Source organism: Haliotis cracherodii, unplaced genomic scaffold (assembly GCF_022045235.1).
Source record: "Haliotis cracherodii isolate W230 unplaced genomic scaffold, xgHalCrac1.p SCAF_1, whole genome shotgun sequence".
In the NCBI taxonomy this organism is placed as follows: domain Eukaryota; kingdom Metazoa; phylum Mollusca; class Gastropoda; order Lepetellida; family Haliotidae; genus Haliotis; species Haliotis cracherodii.
In genome coordinates, this window is record NW_027266264.1 from 81076177 (window position 1) to 81092662 (window position 16486).

Consider the following 16486-nt stretch of genomic DNA (forward strand, 5'->3'; position numbering starts at 1 on the left):
TGGAGCTCTGAGGACATCTAATTCTTTCATATTACTTCGGTTAATCTACAATGCCCTGACAGATTAATTATTCAAACATGAAAGAATCAGGTGGTCTTTAACTTCTTTTGAGTAGTATAGATGAAATCTTAGACAACTTCAAAACATGATTTCTGTTGGTCAGGTTCGGTAACTTGGTTGACAATGTTAACTACTTTGACAATGAAGCCATCTCACCTCATACGTCCTGAGTCTGTCGATGTACTGGAGAAGCTTTAGTCTGGCCCTGCACAGTTCCTTCTGTTCGAGGTTCATGCTGTGTGCAACACAACACATCATTACTAACACTATCATACACAAACATCTTCAAAAGGATATGTTGTTTATGTTTACCAAAACAAGAAAAATGAGGCTACGAAAAAAAATAATGGCTGGCCTGGAAAAGCAGACACTGCAAAGATTTCAAACTTATTGCCTTAACAGCGAAACAAAAGTGTTTTCACAAATGTGATAGAGATGCCTGAGCATTATTTTAGATTCCCCTCAACATTTTTTTCTTAGTCCAGATCAATTGATAATTATTATTCATAAACAAGAAAATATTAAACTTTAAAAAAAATATAAAAAAATGTTATGTTGATATGACTATTATAACCATAACATCCATATTTTTGTCAATTTCATGAGGTAAAAGACCCTCAAGCAACAATTTCAACATTTATTCATTAAACCTCCTTCCCTTGATATACTGACCAAGAAAATCTGAAATACAAGAAACTAAAACTGGTGTGGCCTCATCATACATTAGTTTTCTACTCAAAGACGTTAGAATCCTTCTATGACTGACAAGGTGTTCCCGAACATTCACCTCGCGAAGTCCACTTGTTCCTGCAGTTCCTTCATCCGCTGCAGCTTCATCTCCTCCTTCTGTCTCTGATCTTCTGGGTTAAACTCATCAAAACTCATGTCCTCATACAAGCCCTCCTCAGGGTCACACAGGATAAACCTAGCAACAGAGTTATCTCCCATGCATTAAACAGAACATCATATGCATTCAAACATTGTTCCTCGGGAATAATCACTTTAAGATAAATCATTTAAAGTTCATTGAAGCATTGGTCAGTTGAAACAATATAAGAGAAATTACTAATAATTATAACATGACGTCATCCATAGTTAATAACATCACAAGTTGAATATAGAATTAACTCCTTGAGGCTCAGACTTCATTCATCAACTCAGGACAATTAATCATCAATTTCATGAAGCTTTATAGTTATCTATACTTAAACTAAACAGTATTACACTGAGCAAAGACGCTACCTGCCGCCATCCTCCCCCTTGCCGATGGTGATGAGAGCGGGGAGGTCGGTGCCCCGCAGGCCGTACTGCAGGAGTTCCCACATGGCGTCGATGTTGTCGGGGACTCGCTCCAGGCACTCGTGCAACACCCATGATCTCTTGCTGATCTTACTCTGAAATAATTCATACCGTCCATTACTTGAATAGAATAAAACTAAAGTCATCTTAAGTCTTCCTGACTCGTCTGGACTGTGTTTGATCATAAAGCAACAAGGAACAGGACAGAAGTCCTCAACTTGCATCTCAGTCAAGTAAAGGATTCATGACATTAATAGTAATAGCCACTGGTATCTTGATGAGTAATTAATCAGACAAATCATGACAGTCATGCATCATGGTTATTCTGAACTCAACAACCTGTTCTATAATGCTTGTATGTGTTGTTTGTTGTTTAACGGCACACTCAGCAATACTGTAAACAGCTTTATTTCTGCGCCGTTAAAATATTGCGAATACCACGCCAAAGACAATACTGCAACGAGATATTTTTGCGAGTTGCCGTGTTGAGATGACCCCTCGCGTACCAAACAATAGACAGCTTCTCTCCGAAGCTAGTTTTTCTGAGCTGGCCGGAAAGTTGACCGGAAGAGATTGCGACCAATTATCAAATACGATAATTGACTCAACTCAGTGTCATGTGTGGACAAAATTGCAAAGGACACTGACGCAATCAAGCGAGGTTGGAAGAAGGCAGAATTACTACGAGGTAACAGTGACACTAACTGGTCTGTTTACACTGTCATTTGTGATGTATTGTGTGACCATTCTGCATTCATTTGTGTTTTTAACTTATTGAGTAACTTGTAGTTCTGGTTGATGATTTCAACATTTGATGACGTGTTGCAATGAATAAAGTATGTATGTATTATTTATACTTATTTTTGCGTTTTTAATTTTTGCGATTGAGTCTCGTTCGCAAAACTCGCAATAATAAAACGGTCGGAAAACATTCCCTGTGTACAGTATTCCAGCTACATGACGCCGCCTGTAAATAACTGAGTCTGGGCCAGAGAATCAAGCGATTGATATAATGAGCAATGATCCAATCCATCGGATACAGTGACATGCCATCAACAAAATCCCTCAGCCTGAGCTCCCATCTCTTTTGTCTTCTACGACCAACAAAGGCTGCTGGGGACCAATCCTACTCCGTGATGTACATCCTCCTGTGACCACTCCGTGGTGTACATCCTCCTGTGACCACTCCGTGATGTACGTGATCCTGTGACCACTCCGTGGTGTACGTGATCCTGTGACTACTCCGTGATGTACGTGATCCTGTGACCACTCCGTGATGTACATCCTCCTGTCACCACTCCCTGCTGTTCCACTCACCAGATAATCCTGTATGGAGGCGACAGACACCGGGGACTTCCTCCACTGCCTCTGATACACCAGGTCACAGTCCAGGCCGTATGTCCTCGCCAGCGCCAGCGCCTCCCCATACTCCTCCCCGTCTATCTGGACACACATCCCCACATCCCATGACCAGGAGGACACATCAAGTCATGATCATAAATGTGATGACATACATGTACTATTGTATCTCATATCAAACTATATTGTAAACCTTACAATTAAATATTTGCATAAATCAGCAAGATTGTCAGTTAGGGCTACAAAGACTTTTGTTTCTCATTTTAGTGCCCACAAATTAAGAGCCACTACTTCCATAAGTACACGTCACGTCTCCGCACCCTACTTCCTGTACACAGCCTTACACAGAGGGAACATGCTGATGCAGTGGAAAACTAAATTAATTTGCAGGGAACCAAACATTCATTGTTTGCTGAATTCAAACAAAATAGTCACTACGACTGTACAGACAATTTACTACAAAATAAACCTTAGAAGTCAAAGTGACTGGAGAATATTTGACAACAATCATCGGCGAAATGCCGTACTGTCTTCATTGTTATACCTTGTGAGCATACAGTTCCTCAGGGGTCGTAGACTTTAAACAGATCAATTTGTAAATGCGTGTAACCAACCTGAAACATACAATCACGCCACTTTACCTATGTACACACACACCCACACCCACACACACACGACATGTTAAGTTCTCTCTAAAGCAAAATGTAGATACTGTCACTTTATCTACACACACACAACAACAACAACAGCAGGATATCAAGTCCTCTTTGAAACAAGCCCAGTACTACTGACTTTGAAACCTGAGAGAAAAAAAAATGAAATAAGAACATGATCAATACATTATTGACCCTTATGTAATGTAGGTGTCACGGTACATCTACCTCATTATCAATACATCATGGACCCTTGTGTAATGTAGGTTTTACAGTACATCTACCTCATTATCAATACATCATGGACCCTTGTGTAATGTAGGTGTCACGATACATCTACCTCATTATCAATACATCATGGACCCTTGTGTAATGTAGGTGTCACAGTACATCTACCTCATTATCAATACATCATGGACCCTTGTGTAATGTAGGTGTTACAGTACATCTACCTCATTATCAATACATCATGGACCCTTGTGTAATGTAGGTGTCACGATACATCTACCTCATTATCAATACATCATGGACCCTTGTGTAATGTAGGTGTCACAGTACATCTACCTCATTATCAATACATCATGGACCCTTGTGTAATGTAGGTGTCACAGTACATCTACCTCATTATCAATACATCATGGACCCTTGTGTAATGTAGGTGTCACAGTACATCTACCTCATTATCAATACATCATGGACCCTTGTGTAATGTAGGTGTTACGGTACATCTACCTCATTATCAATACATCATGGACCCTTGTGAAATGTAGGTGTCACAGTACATCTACCTCATTATCAATACATCATGGACCCTTGTGTAATGTAGGTGTCACAGTACATCTACCTCATTATCAATACATCATGGACCCTTGTATAATGTAGGTGTCACGGTACATCTACGTCATTATCAATACATCAAGGACCCTTAATGTAGGTGTCACGGTACATCTACCTCATTATCAATACATCATGGACCCTTGTTTAATGTAGGTGTCACGGTACATCTACCTCATTATCAATACATCATGGACCCTTAATGTAGGTGTCACGGTACATCTACCTCATTATAAATACATCATGGACCCTTGTATAATGTAGGTGTCACGGTACATCTACGTCATTATCAATACATCATGGACCCTTAATGTAGGTGTCACGGTACATCTACCTCATTATCAATACATTATGGACCCTTGTGTAATGTAGGTGTCACAGTACATCTACCTCATTATCAATACATCATGGACCCTTGTGTAATGTAGGTGTCACGGTACATCTACCTCATTATCAATACATCATGGACCCTTGTGTAATGTAGGTGTCACGGTACATCTACCTCATTATCAATACATCATGGACCCTTGTGTAATGTAGGTGTCACGATACATCTACCTCATTATCAATACATCATGGACCCTTGTGTAATGTAGGTGTCACGATACATCTACCTCATTATCAATACATCATGGACCCTTGTGTAATGTAGGTGTCACAGTACATCTACCTCATTATCAATACATCATGGACCCTTAATGTAGGTGTCACGATACATCTATCTCATTATCAATACATCATGGACCGTAGCATGTAGGTGTCACAATACATCTACCTCATTATCAATACATCACGGACCGTAGCTTGTAGGTGTCACGATACATCTACCTCATTATCAATACATCATGGACCGTAGCATGTAGGTGTCACAATACATCTACCTCATTATCAATACATCACGGACCGTAGCATGTAGGTGTCACGATACATCTACCTCATTATCAATACATCACGGACCGTAGCATGTAGGTGTCACGATACATCTACCTCAATATCAATACATCACGGACCGTAGCATGTAGGTATCACGATACATCTACCTCATTATCAATACATCATGGACCGTAGCATGTAGGTATCACGGTACATCTACCTCATTATCAATACATCTTGGACCGTAGCATGTAGGTGTCACGATACATCTACCTCATTATCAATACATCTTGGACCCCAGTGTAATGTGCGTGTCAGAATACATGTACTTCAGTATCATTACATACAGCAATACTCATATCGTGTTACTTAATTCAAGCAGTTTAGGCATTGGATTGTCCATGTTTCATGAGGCCTGACACGAGGTTGTAGTTTAAATAAGTTTGTGTGTTCATGTATATGTACAGAGGACCCGTTTCTTGTTACGCTGTGGAGCATGGTCATGGCAGTGAATGTGCCCTAGCGGCAGTGTCAGACAGGGCGGTAGCAGCCAGAGCCTAGTGCTAATATAAAAACTCAAAACATGAAGCGATACACAGGTAGGTGTATCCTGTATTGTATAATCAGGCGTAAGCTTTCAAGGCATCGTCCATCCCAAGTTTAATAAAACATTGATTTTCAAGCAGATACTCTACACCAAGAAAACTACCAAATTAGAAATACCCACAGAAAAGTACTGGAAGTATCAATACTACAAATGAGATGTTAACTGACTTGGGCTTCTTCCTGGGAGGCTGAAACCGCTCGCTGTCGGTGAGGTAGTAGAGCACCTGCTTCGTGACGCGGGTCGACCGGCTATACCAGGTTGCGTCTTCATCGTCACTGTCGTCACCTTCATCACCTTCGTCAGCTATCAACTTCTTCCTCGGGAACCGATGCTCACACTGGGGACAACAGAACAAGGTCCACACATCTTTACATTCTTCACTCACTGATTCACAGGGATGGAATTTAGCTCTAGCCCGCTAGCCTTGACCAGTTAAGTTAACGTTCAAGGTATCCTGAGGGAAATTAAGGGGAAATGTTATCCTTTTTAAGGATTGTAGTTAATTCCATCCCTGAAAGTTTTATGCTACATCATATAAGACCTATAAGATGGTAACCATGGTAGCAGCAGAGCCTCTATCAATGCAATGGTCTCAAATTGTCTTGACTAATATCATGACTTGGAGAGTCTGGGGTTGTGTCCTATCCGTCTCCTCACCTCGATGCCAAGGAATCCTCCCTGGTAACTCTCGCTGACTCGGGGGGACGGCTCAAACCACTCGGGGGACTGGCCCAGGAAGTTATGCAGGGTGTTCACCGCACACACCATCACGGCGCCAGTACATCTCGCCAGGATCAGCGCCTTCACAAGCACACAATAAGATCATCATCATCATCATCATCATAATGATAATAATAATAATATATGCATTTGTATAGCGCAGCATTCACTGTGCATAGGTGCTCTGTGCGCTGACATACCTATCCAGCTTCACTCTTTATTACACAGAACGTCCCTACCCTATAGAGATGGTTCAATTTGCCATTCTAAGCTCTGGTTTTATTCAGAATTTATTTCAATTACAAGTATTTTCTATCCCCTATTCGTACAGTATTTTGTAAGAAGCATTTAGAGTACTATGAAAACAACTTTGGGCAGGTATGAACATAACCATCATCCAACTACATATCTTGAACAACAAAGAGTAGAACAAAATGATACACTACAGAAAGGAATACTTAATGTTGATGCTGCAAAGTTTCAACACTTCTTACAGAAGCAAGATGTGATGAACACAGGGGCGATAGTAGGGTGGATGGAAAGTACTCCCCAGTGTATTATGATACTAATTCTTTCTTTAATGGTACAGGCGGAATCTTACATCATTCGACCAGAAGTTGACGTCAAGTAGCTTCTTGTGAGGTATCAGATCTGTAACAGAGAGTACACTTGTGAGCGAGTGGATCTAACATCGCTTAGAACAGACATTCAGTCACATCATTCCAGATCATTGTGTATGGAAACCCCTCAGGGCTCCAACGATGTAGTAAACAATTGTAGAATGCTACAGAACATGCTACAATCTTCAGTAATCCAAATGTATTGAATCGTCACAGGAATAAAGTAATTCTTACAATCATAATACTTGGTTACAGATAGTCGGCTTCCATGTGCGGTGAATGAGACTACACATATCAGGTGTCAGAGACTGCTCAGGCAGTCAGACATACATAAATGCATGCAGCAACTCAGGACTGTGTCTAACGTAATGTTAGTTGTGTGCAGAGAGGTGGGGTGATTAGAATACATGTTACCTTTAATTCTTTTTCTCTTTTGAGGATTTTCAGCAAGTTTGGGGCAGATCTCTTCATATCCAGGCTGCAATGAAGGGTCAATATTCACAAAAGATTCACAACATACAACCATTTCCAACATTCACAAAGATGTTCAATTTCCAGAAGTCAGATCAAAGGCATTAAAGATTAATATTCCTTTCACATGTTCAACTTTTCCACACCCCCAGTGTCTGACCTGGTCCTCGAGTGTCCAGGCGACCTTGTACCGGAGCGACGGCAGGTGCCACACAGACAGCTTCCCCGACAGGTGCAGCACGACCAGTGTGTCCCCCGCCGGTGAGACGCACATCTTGTACACACCATCCTGGAAACCAAAAACTGACACATCTAAATATATGGTTCGGTTAATTGGTGATAAAATAAAGGGCATCTGAGGATTTCTGCTGTGATATTTCAGTCTAGGGACTGCTTCATTCATAACATTAGTGTTACATGACACGCACCACTGACTGTCATGCTACTCTTAGTGCTCTACAATTAGTCAGTTCTTTAATTATACAATTACTTGCTGCATTGGAATAAAGTTTGTATACAGGAAATGGATTGACTTAATTTCTTACCACAAAGCCTCCTTTCCAAGCCGAAAGTTGAGGCAGACGCAGCCTGCTCAGTATTGACATTCCCTTGTTGGCCTGAAATAAGTTGTAAAATTGATGCCAATGAGGCATAAAAAACACAAGCAAAAGTAAGTTATTCTATTACAGCTATGTCAGCCTCTAAATAACTGTCTCGGAGACAGGCAAACAAGTGGTTGATAGCACGAGCAATGATCACTTGCAATCAGCCACATTTTACACCATATCTTTAGCTCACAAAAAGGACAACGGTGTAATTTAAAGTTGCATTTCAGACTACAAATTTTATTATTATTCAGAACCTTGTAAAATCCTAAGCTAATCTTCATCCAGATTATTTAGCCATGTGCTGTGACCAGACTAAGCCATCTCTACATCACTCACACCCACTGTTCCTACCTGGGTCATCCCGGTATCATAGTCAGTGACCAGTTTGTAATGAGGCATGTCAGACAGCAACCGCCACGCCGTGATCCCCTCACTGATTGCTTCAGTTGCCGCTGACGACGGCTCTCCACCCTGGCCACACCCGCCAACCAACAACATCTTGTGCTTGGAAAGATAGACGACGGAGCTGATGCCAAGAGGATAATGTCCGCTGAAGACGAAGCTGTGGCGAGACTTATATCCCTTGTCCCGACTGACATAGTAGCTCTTCAGACGACCATGGTAGTTGATGACCAGTAGCTCTGCTGACCTGGAGCAGAAAACAGTTAGTGTACATGTGGAACAGATTTATCTCCCCTGATGGCTGGACACAGGTCATTGGTGCAAAATTATATTCTGACCATATTTTTAGTGGCCTAATTCCATTCCTTGACAGAGTTATCTCGTTACATTCTATGAGATTGTGATGTGATGGTGTGATGTAGGGAGCGGTTAGTTTTAAGTTCAGTTGAGAGAGTTATGGCATGTTACCGAGGGCTGAACCGATTCTATATGTGCTATTGTCAGTTGTGTCAGTTGATTTCACCGCAGACTTATATATACGTCGAAGATATGTAGAGATTGTTTCATCCAGTGTAATTCCTACATAAGTCATACCTGCAAACATCAAGCATTTACTGTTGATTACTTTACATAATACCTTTGGGGATATAGGTCTCCACCAACGTCTGCCTGTCATAAGAGGCAACAAAATGGATCGGGTAGTCAGGCTCTGTAACATCATTGACTGCATGTCATCTATTCCATCTCACAGCCTTAACACCATCAAGAGTGTTTGATAATGACATTTTATACTTTATCTCTAAAGTTGAATGTTACCATTTGTTGTCTGTGGGTTGATGATCCGTGAAAATGAGGGCAGCCACGGCACAGCTCAGGTCATGGGGGGTGTTCTCCATCGTCTCCTGGAAGTACACATCACTTATCATCATGCTACATCCTGTAGGCAGCCACAGCCAGTGGTACTCTGTCAAGCCTACAAGTGGTTCACTATAACATGTCCTTCATGAGGCTTAATTGGAATATTTGGTGTGAACCTGATACAAACAGATTCCTTCCACTAAATCAGAAAAATGTATTTCCCACTTCTTGACAAAATAAATACATTTTGATCATATATCATATCATATCATATATCATTACCACATATCATAATCATATATGATAATCATATATCATCATCATTATCATATCATCATTCATGTCACATCATATCTTATATCATATCATATCTCATAGCTTAACATATCATATCAAAGCATATTCATCATATCATATCATATCATATCATATCATATCATATCATATCATATCATATCATATCATATCATATCATATCATATCATATCATATCATATCATCAGGGGGCATGGTAGGCCCAGTCATTTAAGGCGCCACAATTCACTGTGCAGAGCATGCCAGAAACCCATGATTGTGGGCTCGAATCACATGTCACCCCGATTTTGTTCCTAGGTTTGTCAGCACCATACCTGTGCTCATGGGTTTCACCGAAGTGGTAAATGTCTGAGACCTGCATCACTTTGGGCTTTCCTCCCACATTAAGCTGACACGTCGTGATATAACTGGAATACTGATAAAAGTGGCATTAAACCCAATTCACTCACTCACTCACTCACTCACTCATATCATCACAGTTGTTTTAGTGAAACTAAGGAGATGACAAACCAAGAAACCTAATTAGGACAAATCCAGGAATTGACCCACTCACAACTCCTCACAGTGACTTTGCACAGCCTCAGACATTAGGATGGCACATGGCTCCACTTCCTCCTCTACCCCAGATTGAAACATCATTAAGATAATAATCTAATGTGCCTGTAGCTGGAGATACTCACGCCAGGGATGGTGAAGAGCTGAGACCCCATGATATCAAACACATCGACGGCTCCACAGCTCCGCGAGCAGGCCAGCATGGTGTTGTCCGGGCTCCATACCACACAACGCCACTGAGGGCACGGGTCACGAGGGAAGGAGCCCCGCCCCACTGTGGACTCATAACCATCTCGGTGCGATCTGACAACAGAAGACGGTTGTCATGACGACCGATCATGTAAAAACATCCTCCTCCAAAGCATGTATGGTCAAATCAACAGAAACATAACCATGATGACAGTTCTCCTAGGCAGTACCGTAGAGGCAAAGTAGAAATGTTACAATATCATAGAGTAAAATCAGCTAACAATCTTTAGACAAAAACCTCCTCTGATGGAGTACGGATTCCAGCTAGATTGAAATAATTTCTGAACAAATTTTGAAAATAGATACTAGTACTAAAATCCAGCAAGTTTTGACAAACCAAACACAAAATTAATGTTAATATCATCATATTCATTGAATAAACATCCCATGTTGTCAATGTTTGTCAGTGTTAACCCAAGTGTCATTTCAATGTTTGTCAGTGTTAACAAGAGTGTCATGACAATGTTTGTCAGTGTCAACCACAGTGTAATGTCAATGTTTGTCAGTGTTAACAAGAGGGTCATGTCACTGTTTGTCAGTGTCAACCAGAGTGTCCTTTCAATGTTTGTCAGTGTCAATCAGAGTGTCCTTTCAATGTTTGTCAGTGTTAATCAGAGTGTCCTTTCAATGTTTGTCAGTGTCAACCAGAGTGTCCTTTCAATGTTTGTCAGTGTCAACAAGAGCGTCATTTCAATGTTTGTCAGTGTCAACCAGAGTGTCCTTTCAATGTTTGTCAGTGTCAACAAGAGTGTCATTTCAATGTTTGTCAGTGTTAACCACAATATCGTGTTAGTGTTTCTATGTAGTTTGCCAATTGGAGTGTAAGAACTGGTTTCATTGAGGCTGCACAATTACCAATAGGACGTCTATGTCACAGTGCTCATAATTCATAATTGTTGCGACTGTCCAACCCACCTGATATCTACACACTGCTCCTGGAGGATGGCAACCACCTTCCCTTCTCTGGAACACATAAGGTACACACTTAACAACAAGGGACAATTTTGGAGAAACAAGATAAAACAGTTTGTGAGGGAGTTTAAATGTTTAAATTAGCTTTGAACTGTATTTCTTTTACAACACAATGTGTCAGCTTGATATTGGAGGAAAGCCCGAAGTGATGCTGACAAATACAATAAGGGTGAATCATGGATTTGAACCCACGATCACAGGTTTCTGGCAGGTCTAAGGGACACAACTCTGCACAGCTAATTGCGTTGCCTTACACAACTGGGCCACCCATGGCCGCTGATAAAACACAAACACGGTGACTGTGACATGGAAACCACAACAAACTTCATGCAAGGATGAGATATTTTAGCCTGTAAATGAAATATCAAGCAATCACCTAAACAGTTATACATAAAAGACAGTTTGTCAGTGTTTATGAACTTTGGGCTTTGCTGATAAAAACATCAGTATGTCCCCTGCCTCCTCATCGAGGGCTCACTCCTATTGTTTAAATTACCCTTATGATGCATTAAAGTAATTAAAGTTAATGATATTCTATATAACATCAAAGATCCCAAAATAACTTGCACAAGGTCACGATGACCTGAATGTTTCCATGGCGACCTACCCTCCGACAGCAATGTGCCAGTTTATCTGACTGTTGACCAGCTTCACCAGGGCTTCGGGCAACAAACATGGAGTCGCTGTCCTGGAGGGGGCAGACAGAAAAAGATGAACGTGTTTATTATCAAATGTTAACATTTTTTTCCATTCTGATCGTCAGGACAGTCACACGTAACTATTACAACAGAAACGCATACTGATTCCAGCCAAGGTCCTACAATTATGATATATTGCTTAAAATAGCATGGGAATCCCCAGTGGTATTCCCCACTGCTCAGCCAATCAGATTGCTGTGTATCGTCATGATCATGGAGACGCCTCCTAACATTCCATGCAACTCAAGAAATCTGATGGGTGTTAGTTCGTAATATGAAAGGGAAATATTGAACACGTCAGTGTTTGTGAACTATATTAGTAAACAAATAATGACAAATCTAGGTCAATATCTGTTCTTGTTGTATCAAAAAAAATAGTCATTGACTTCTATCATGTGTATAAACTATTTGTGTATCTATCAAGGCAGCTTTAAATAACCTCCACCCAAATATCTAAAAAATTAAAAATCAAACAGCCGACTTGGCACTTTAACTGTTCTGACACAGGGTCCAACAGTCACAGTGTCCAAAGCATAGTGAATCATGTTTCAATATAAGTCCAAGTCCACTGCCCAGTATATGGAGGTACCACATTAACTATGTCCTTAATCCACAGTTTACTGTTTGGCATGATACAGAAAAAAGCTTCAGCTGCAGGTTGCCAGATAAACTTGGGCACGGCGCCAAATGTCTTTTGTTGATTCCTCATCAACAGACCAGGAATGTGAAAATAGAACCACCTCCTTGCTGCATGCAATGCAGTATCTGGTTACCATGGTTACACTTGTTGTAGATGCAGAGTGCTGGTAACTCCCTGTACACAGTGGTAGGGAATCACAACATTCGGATCACATCAACCATTTACCATGATTTGATTTTTTGAATTTGTAGATTCAAATAATACCAATCCAAACTACTCCACTTTTGATACAGATATTTGAATCTTTCCCTGATACACAAAACTGATTCACAATATGCCAAGTGTATATTCAAATAGAATGACATATCTCATAATCCCTATCAAAAGTTGAGTAGGATATACCTGATAATTAATATCTCACAGAATCAGTGTTCCATTATCATGATAATATACAGGAGTTTCCCTTCAATTAATAAATTGTGTCATTATTTACATCCTGTTGATGTCTAAACATACAAATAACCATGAAACTATCGAGATGTACATGAATCATACTCAGATATACTTTCATAGCTATTACCAGTGATTTTCTCTACGTGTTACAGTATCAGACAAAGACATAACCATGGTAACAGTAAAAATGTGTCATAAGCATGATCAGTGTAGATTTTCAGTATGCAGGATAAGGAAAGCATAATCAATATTATCACAACTTACTGTAGAGGAACCCCGACTGTCCTTAGAAACGTCCACACAGATCCTAAAAAACACACAAAGTATAGCCATTGACTAACTTTTAAATATACATTTAAATATTAAATAACTATAAATTCACAATGCATAAACATTAAATAACTATAAATGCACAATACATACCATATTCGACGTAATAAGCGCCCAGGGCGCTCATAAAATTAGGAATAGGGGGCTCTTATTAGAATATTATTTTGGTGAAAAAAACAGAGTTGAAAGATAATGTTTATGTACGACAGATATATTTTTCCAGAATTAAATTGGCCATAATTAAGGGAGCATAAAACGCACAAGTGTGTATCATACGCGAATAAATAAGTCTTGTGTACACTGATCAGTTGGAAGGGGTGCTAATTGGGATTGTTCACTTGCCAATTTATTAACAAATATCGCCCTGGGCGCTTATTGGAGCGGGGCGCTTATTACGTCGAATACGGTAAACATTAAATCACTACAAACACCCAATACATAACCATTCAACAACTATCATGACTATAGATAGACAGTATTAACCATTGTAGTGTACACATGATACATGTATGGTTCTCTTGTCATGTCTGTAGTTTCCTGCATGTACATTATATAATCCTGATAGTGATACAGAATGCACTTCCATAATTACATTGACAGTTCAACACTTCAAAGTCCTGCGAACCAAGAAGAGAAATTAATCAAAATAAATTATATCCATACTTATCAGCAGAGCATCACTATTCATTGTCTAGACCATGTTGTTATCGCATGAAGAAACATTACGCCCAGATTTTGGTATATTCAGTGGGTACTTAGGTTTACTGTATTGCACAAAAACATTACAGATCAATACTACAGACTGACTAACATGATTAATAATGCAAAATACCCTTGCCTCGGTAATGTTTTTCAGGAATTTTTCCAGAGAATACTAGTGTTTCTGTTTACCGGTAATTACCAGTTTTTTACTGGTAAAATGAGGCTTGGACCAGTAATTCATGTGACTGCCAGACCCTGTGGACCGGCACATCAAGTACCTTATAAATCTTTGTTCTTAAACAAACAACTGGCGACAATCAATAAAGTATATTTTTTTAAGGAAGTCAGTTTGTCTTTAATTATCAGGGTTTCCCATTGTCAATTTTTATGCTTTGCTTTGAGGTTAAATATCTATTTGGAGCAACACAGTCATGAACCAAAGTGAAATATATAAACATAAGAGAAAATTGTGATTGAACATTTAGGGAATGACATGTAGCTCTTACTAAGTTACTTTAGAGATGATGTCATTGAATTTGTCATCCATGGATGTACGCTACATTGAACATGGTGTTGAAAGAATCAAAACAAAGTACTTTTCAAACGATTTCTTATTTGTCCAAAGCTGGAACGAACAAAAACTGGGGAGGTAAGACAAGTTCTATTGATGAACAACTTCTTTATTACAATTGATGAGACGTTTCGGTGTAGATCCTAACAAGTCATCACTTGCTGGATAAAGGTGTTAGGATCTACACCGAAACGTCGCACCAATTGTAATAAAGAAGTTGTTCATCCATAGAACTTGACTTACCTTACACACCACTTCTAAATGCCACTTAAAGAAGTTAAAAACTGGGGAGGACTTTAGTTTTAGAGCTGCCTGTCCACTGGGACTTGGACTGGTCATTTCCAACGCCAGCAGGAACTCTGAATACTATTAACACACAATGCCATTTAGAAAGTGGTCAAATGTCCGAATGTTGTCAGACTTTCATTTTTAGGGAAGCCTTGGTGGCTGAGTGAGTTAGATCGCTAGCTTTGGGTGCTGGCGATTAGGTGCCTCACTCTGGCAGTGTGGGTTTGAATCCCGGATGGGACTCAACCCAAAACAGTACTAGTATAAAGAAAATGTTATCCCAAATATAACTTTTGTTACACTGAATACAATGACACAAAATTGTAAGAAAGACCAAGAAGACATGTCAATCTGTGAATTCACTTGCTTGCCAAAAATTGAAAACAAACACTTGATCTCAAAGGTCAAATATAATGAATGCATTGAGCACCATAAGCTAAGTCTGACCAGAATAAATTGGTTGTTCTAGCAAGTCATGGGATACCATAAATACTTTTAAAACTATTTTTCCACAGAGTCCTATGTGACAGAACTGCATTGTCCTGAATGAGCAACGTTCAATCTGTGGATTCAGCCTCTAAGAGTAAACAACCAATATGACAATGCCAGTACGATTCTCACTGACGAGACATACCAGAAGTCTGTGGCAGTCAGATCTGACCAATCCACCAAGTACCCCTAACATAATATGTTTATTCAAGTCATTTCAACACCAATTTGTTTGACTCCCGACTCAAATGTTATGATGGAGATAAGTCAAGCAGATAATGGTTACCCTAATAACAAAGGTTAATGTCCAAATTGTATATGTGGTACTAAATACAAAGTGTAGACCGAGATTTGTAAAGGGCACCAGACCATGAAGCATCATGCCTCTCTAAGACCAGCCCGATCACAGTTCAGAGTACTGTGAGTGTTGTGAGTTGTGATTACGCCTGGTGGTCAAGTATTACACACACGTAGCAACACTGTGGTCACATGACCCATCATAGCTACCCCTGACAACAAGCAATTGGTAAAAGACTTCCCCTGCCTCAAACTGCTAACATAATGCATCCAAGTCTAATACCATGCTTACTGTGGACTTAATCTTACAGTTTTCAGCATGTTCGGTTGTCATTGTTGACTTAATGATATTTTCCATGAGCATCCAACATATCTAACAACAAAGCAGAAATGAGAAAGCTTCTTGATGACAATTTCCTCAATGCATTTAAGTTGATGCTTGTAAACAATCCAACTTACTTAGAGAGGCTGATGCTAATCGTCCAACAATAGAAACCTTGTCTTTGTCCCTTGGACTTCTGGTCTGGAAATGTAACAATGCAACAATAGGTCAGCATGGTTAG

General features: G+C 39.9%; 1 protein-coding gene across 1 annotated transcript in view; it reads right to left on the minus strand.

Annotated features, from left to right (window-relative positions):
* Positions 1-16486, minus strand: part of LOC139444060 (NBAS subunit of NRZ tethering complex-like) — a 64823-nt gene that overhangs the window by 46436 nt on the left and 1901 nt on the right. Inside the window, exons 2-19 of the mRNA XM_071224998.1 lie at positions 16383-16446; positions 13511-13553; positions 12063-12143; positions 11399-11446; positions 10360-10537; positions 9323-9408; positions 8456-8753; positions 8042-8113; positions 7657-7785; positions 7440-7503; positions 7007-7056; positions 6343-6486; positions 5853-6022; positions 3263-3332; positions 2677-2802; positions 1303-1454; positions 848-985; positions 217-295 (exon numbers count right to left, since the gene is read on the minus strand). Coding sequence (XP_071081099.1) covers positions 217-295; positions 848-985; positions 1303-1454; positions 2677-2802; positions 3263-3332; positions 5853-6022; positions 6343-6486; positions 7007-7056; positions 7440-7503; positions 7657-7785; positions 8042-8113; positions 8456-8753; positions 9323-9408; positions 10360-10537; positions 11399-11446; positions 12063-12143; positions 13511-13553; positions 16383-16446 — 1992 coding nt within the window. The remainder of the gene's footprint in view (positions 1-216; positions 296-847; positions 986-1302; positions 1455-2676; positions 2803-3262; positions 3333-5852; positions 6023-6342; positions 6487-7006; positions 7057-7439; positions 7504-7656; positions 7786-8041; positions 8114-8455; positions 8754-9322; positions 9409-10359; positions 10538-11398; positions 11447-12062; positions 12144-13510; positions 13554-16382; positions 16447-16486) is intronic.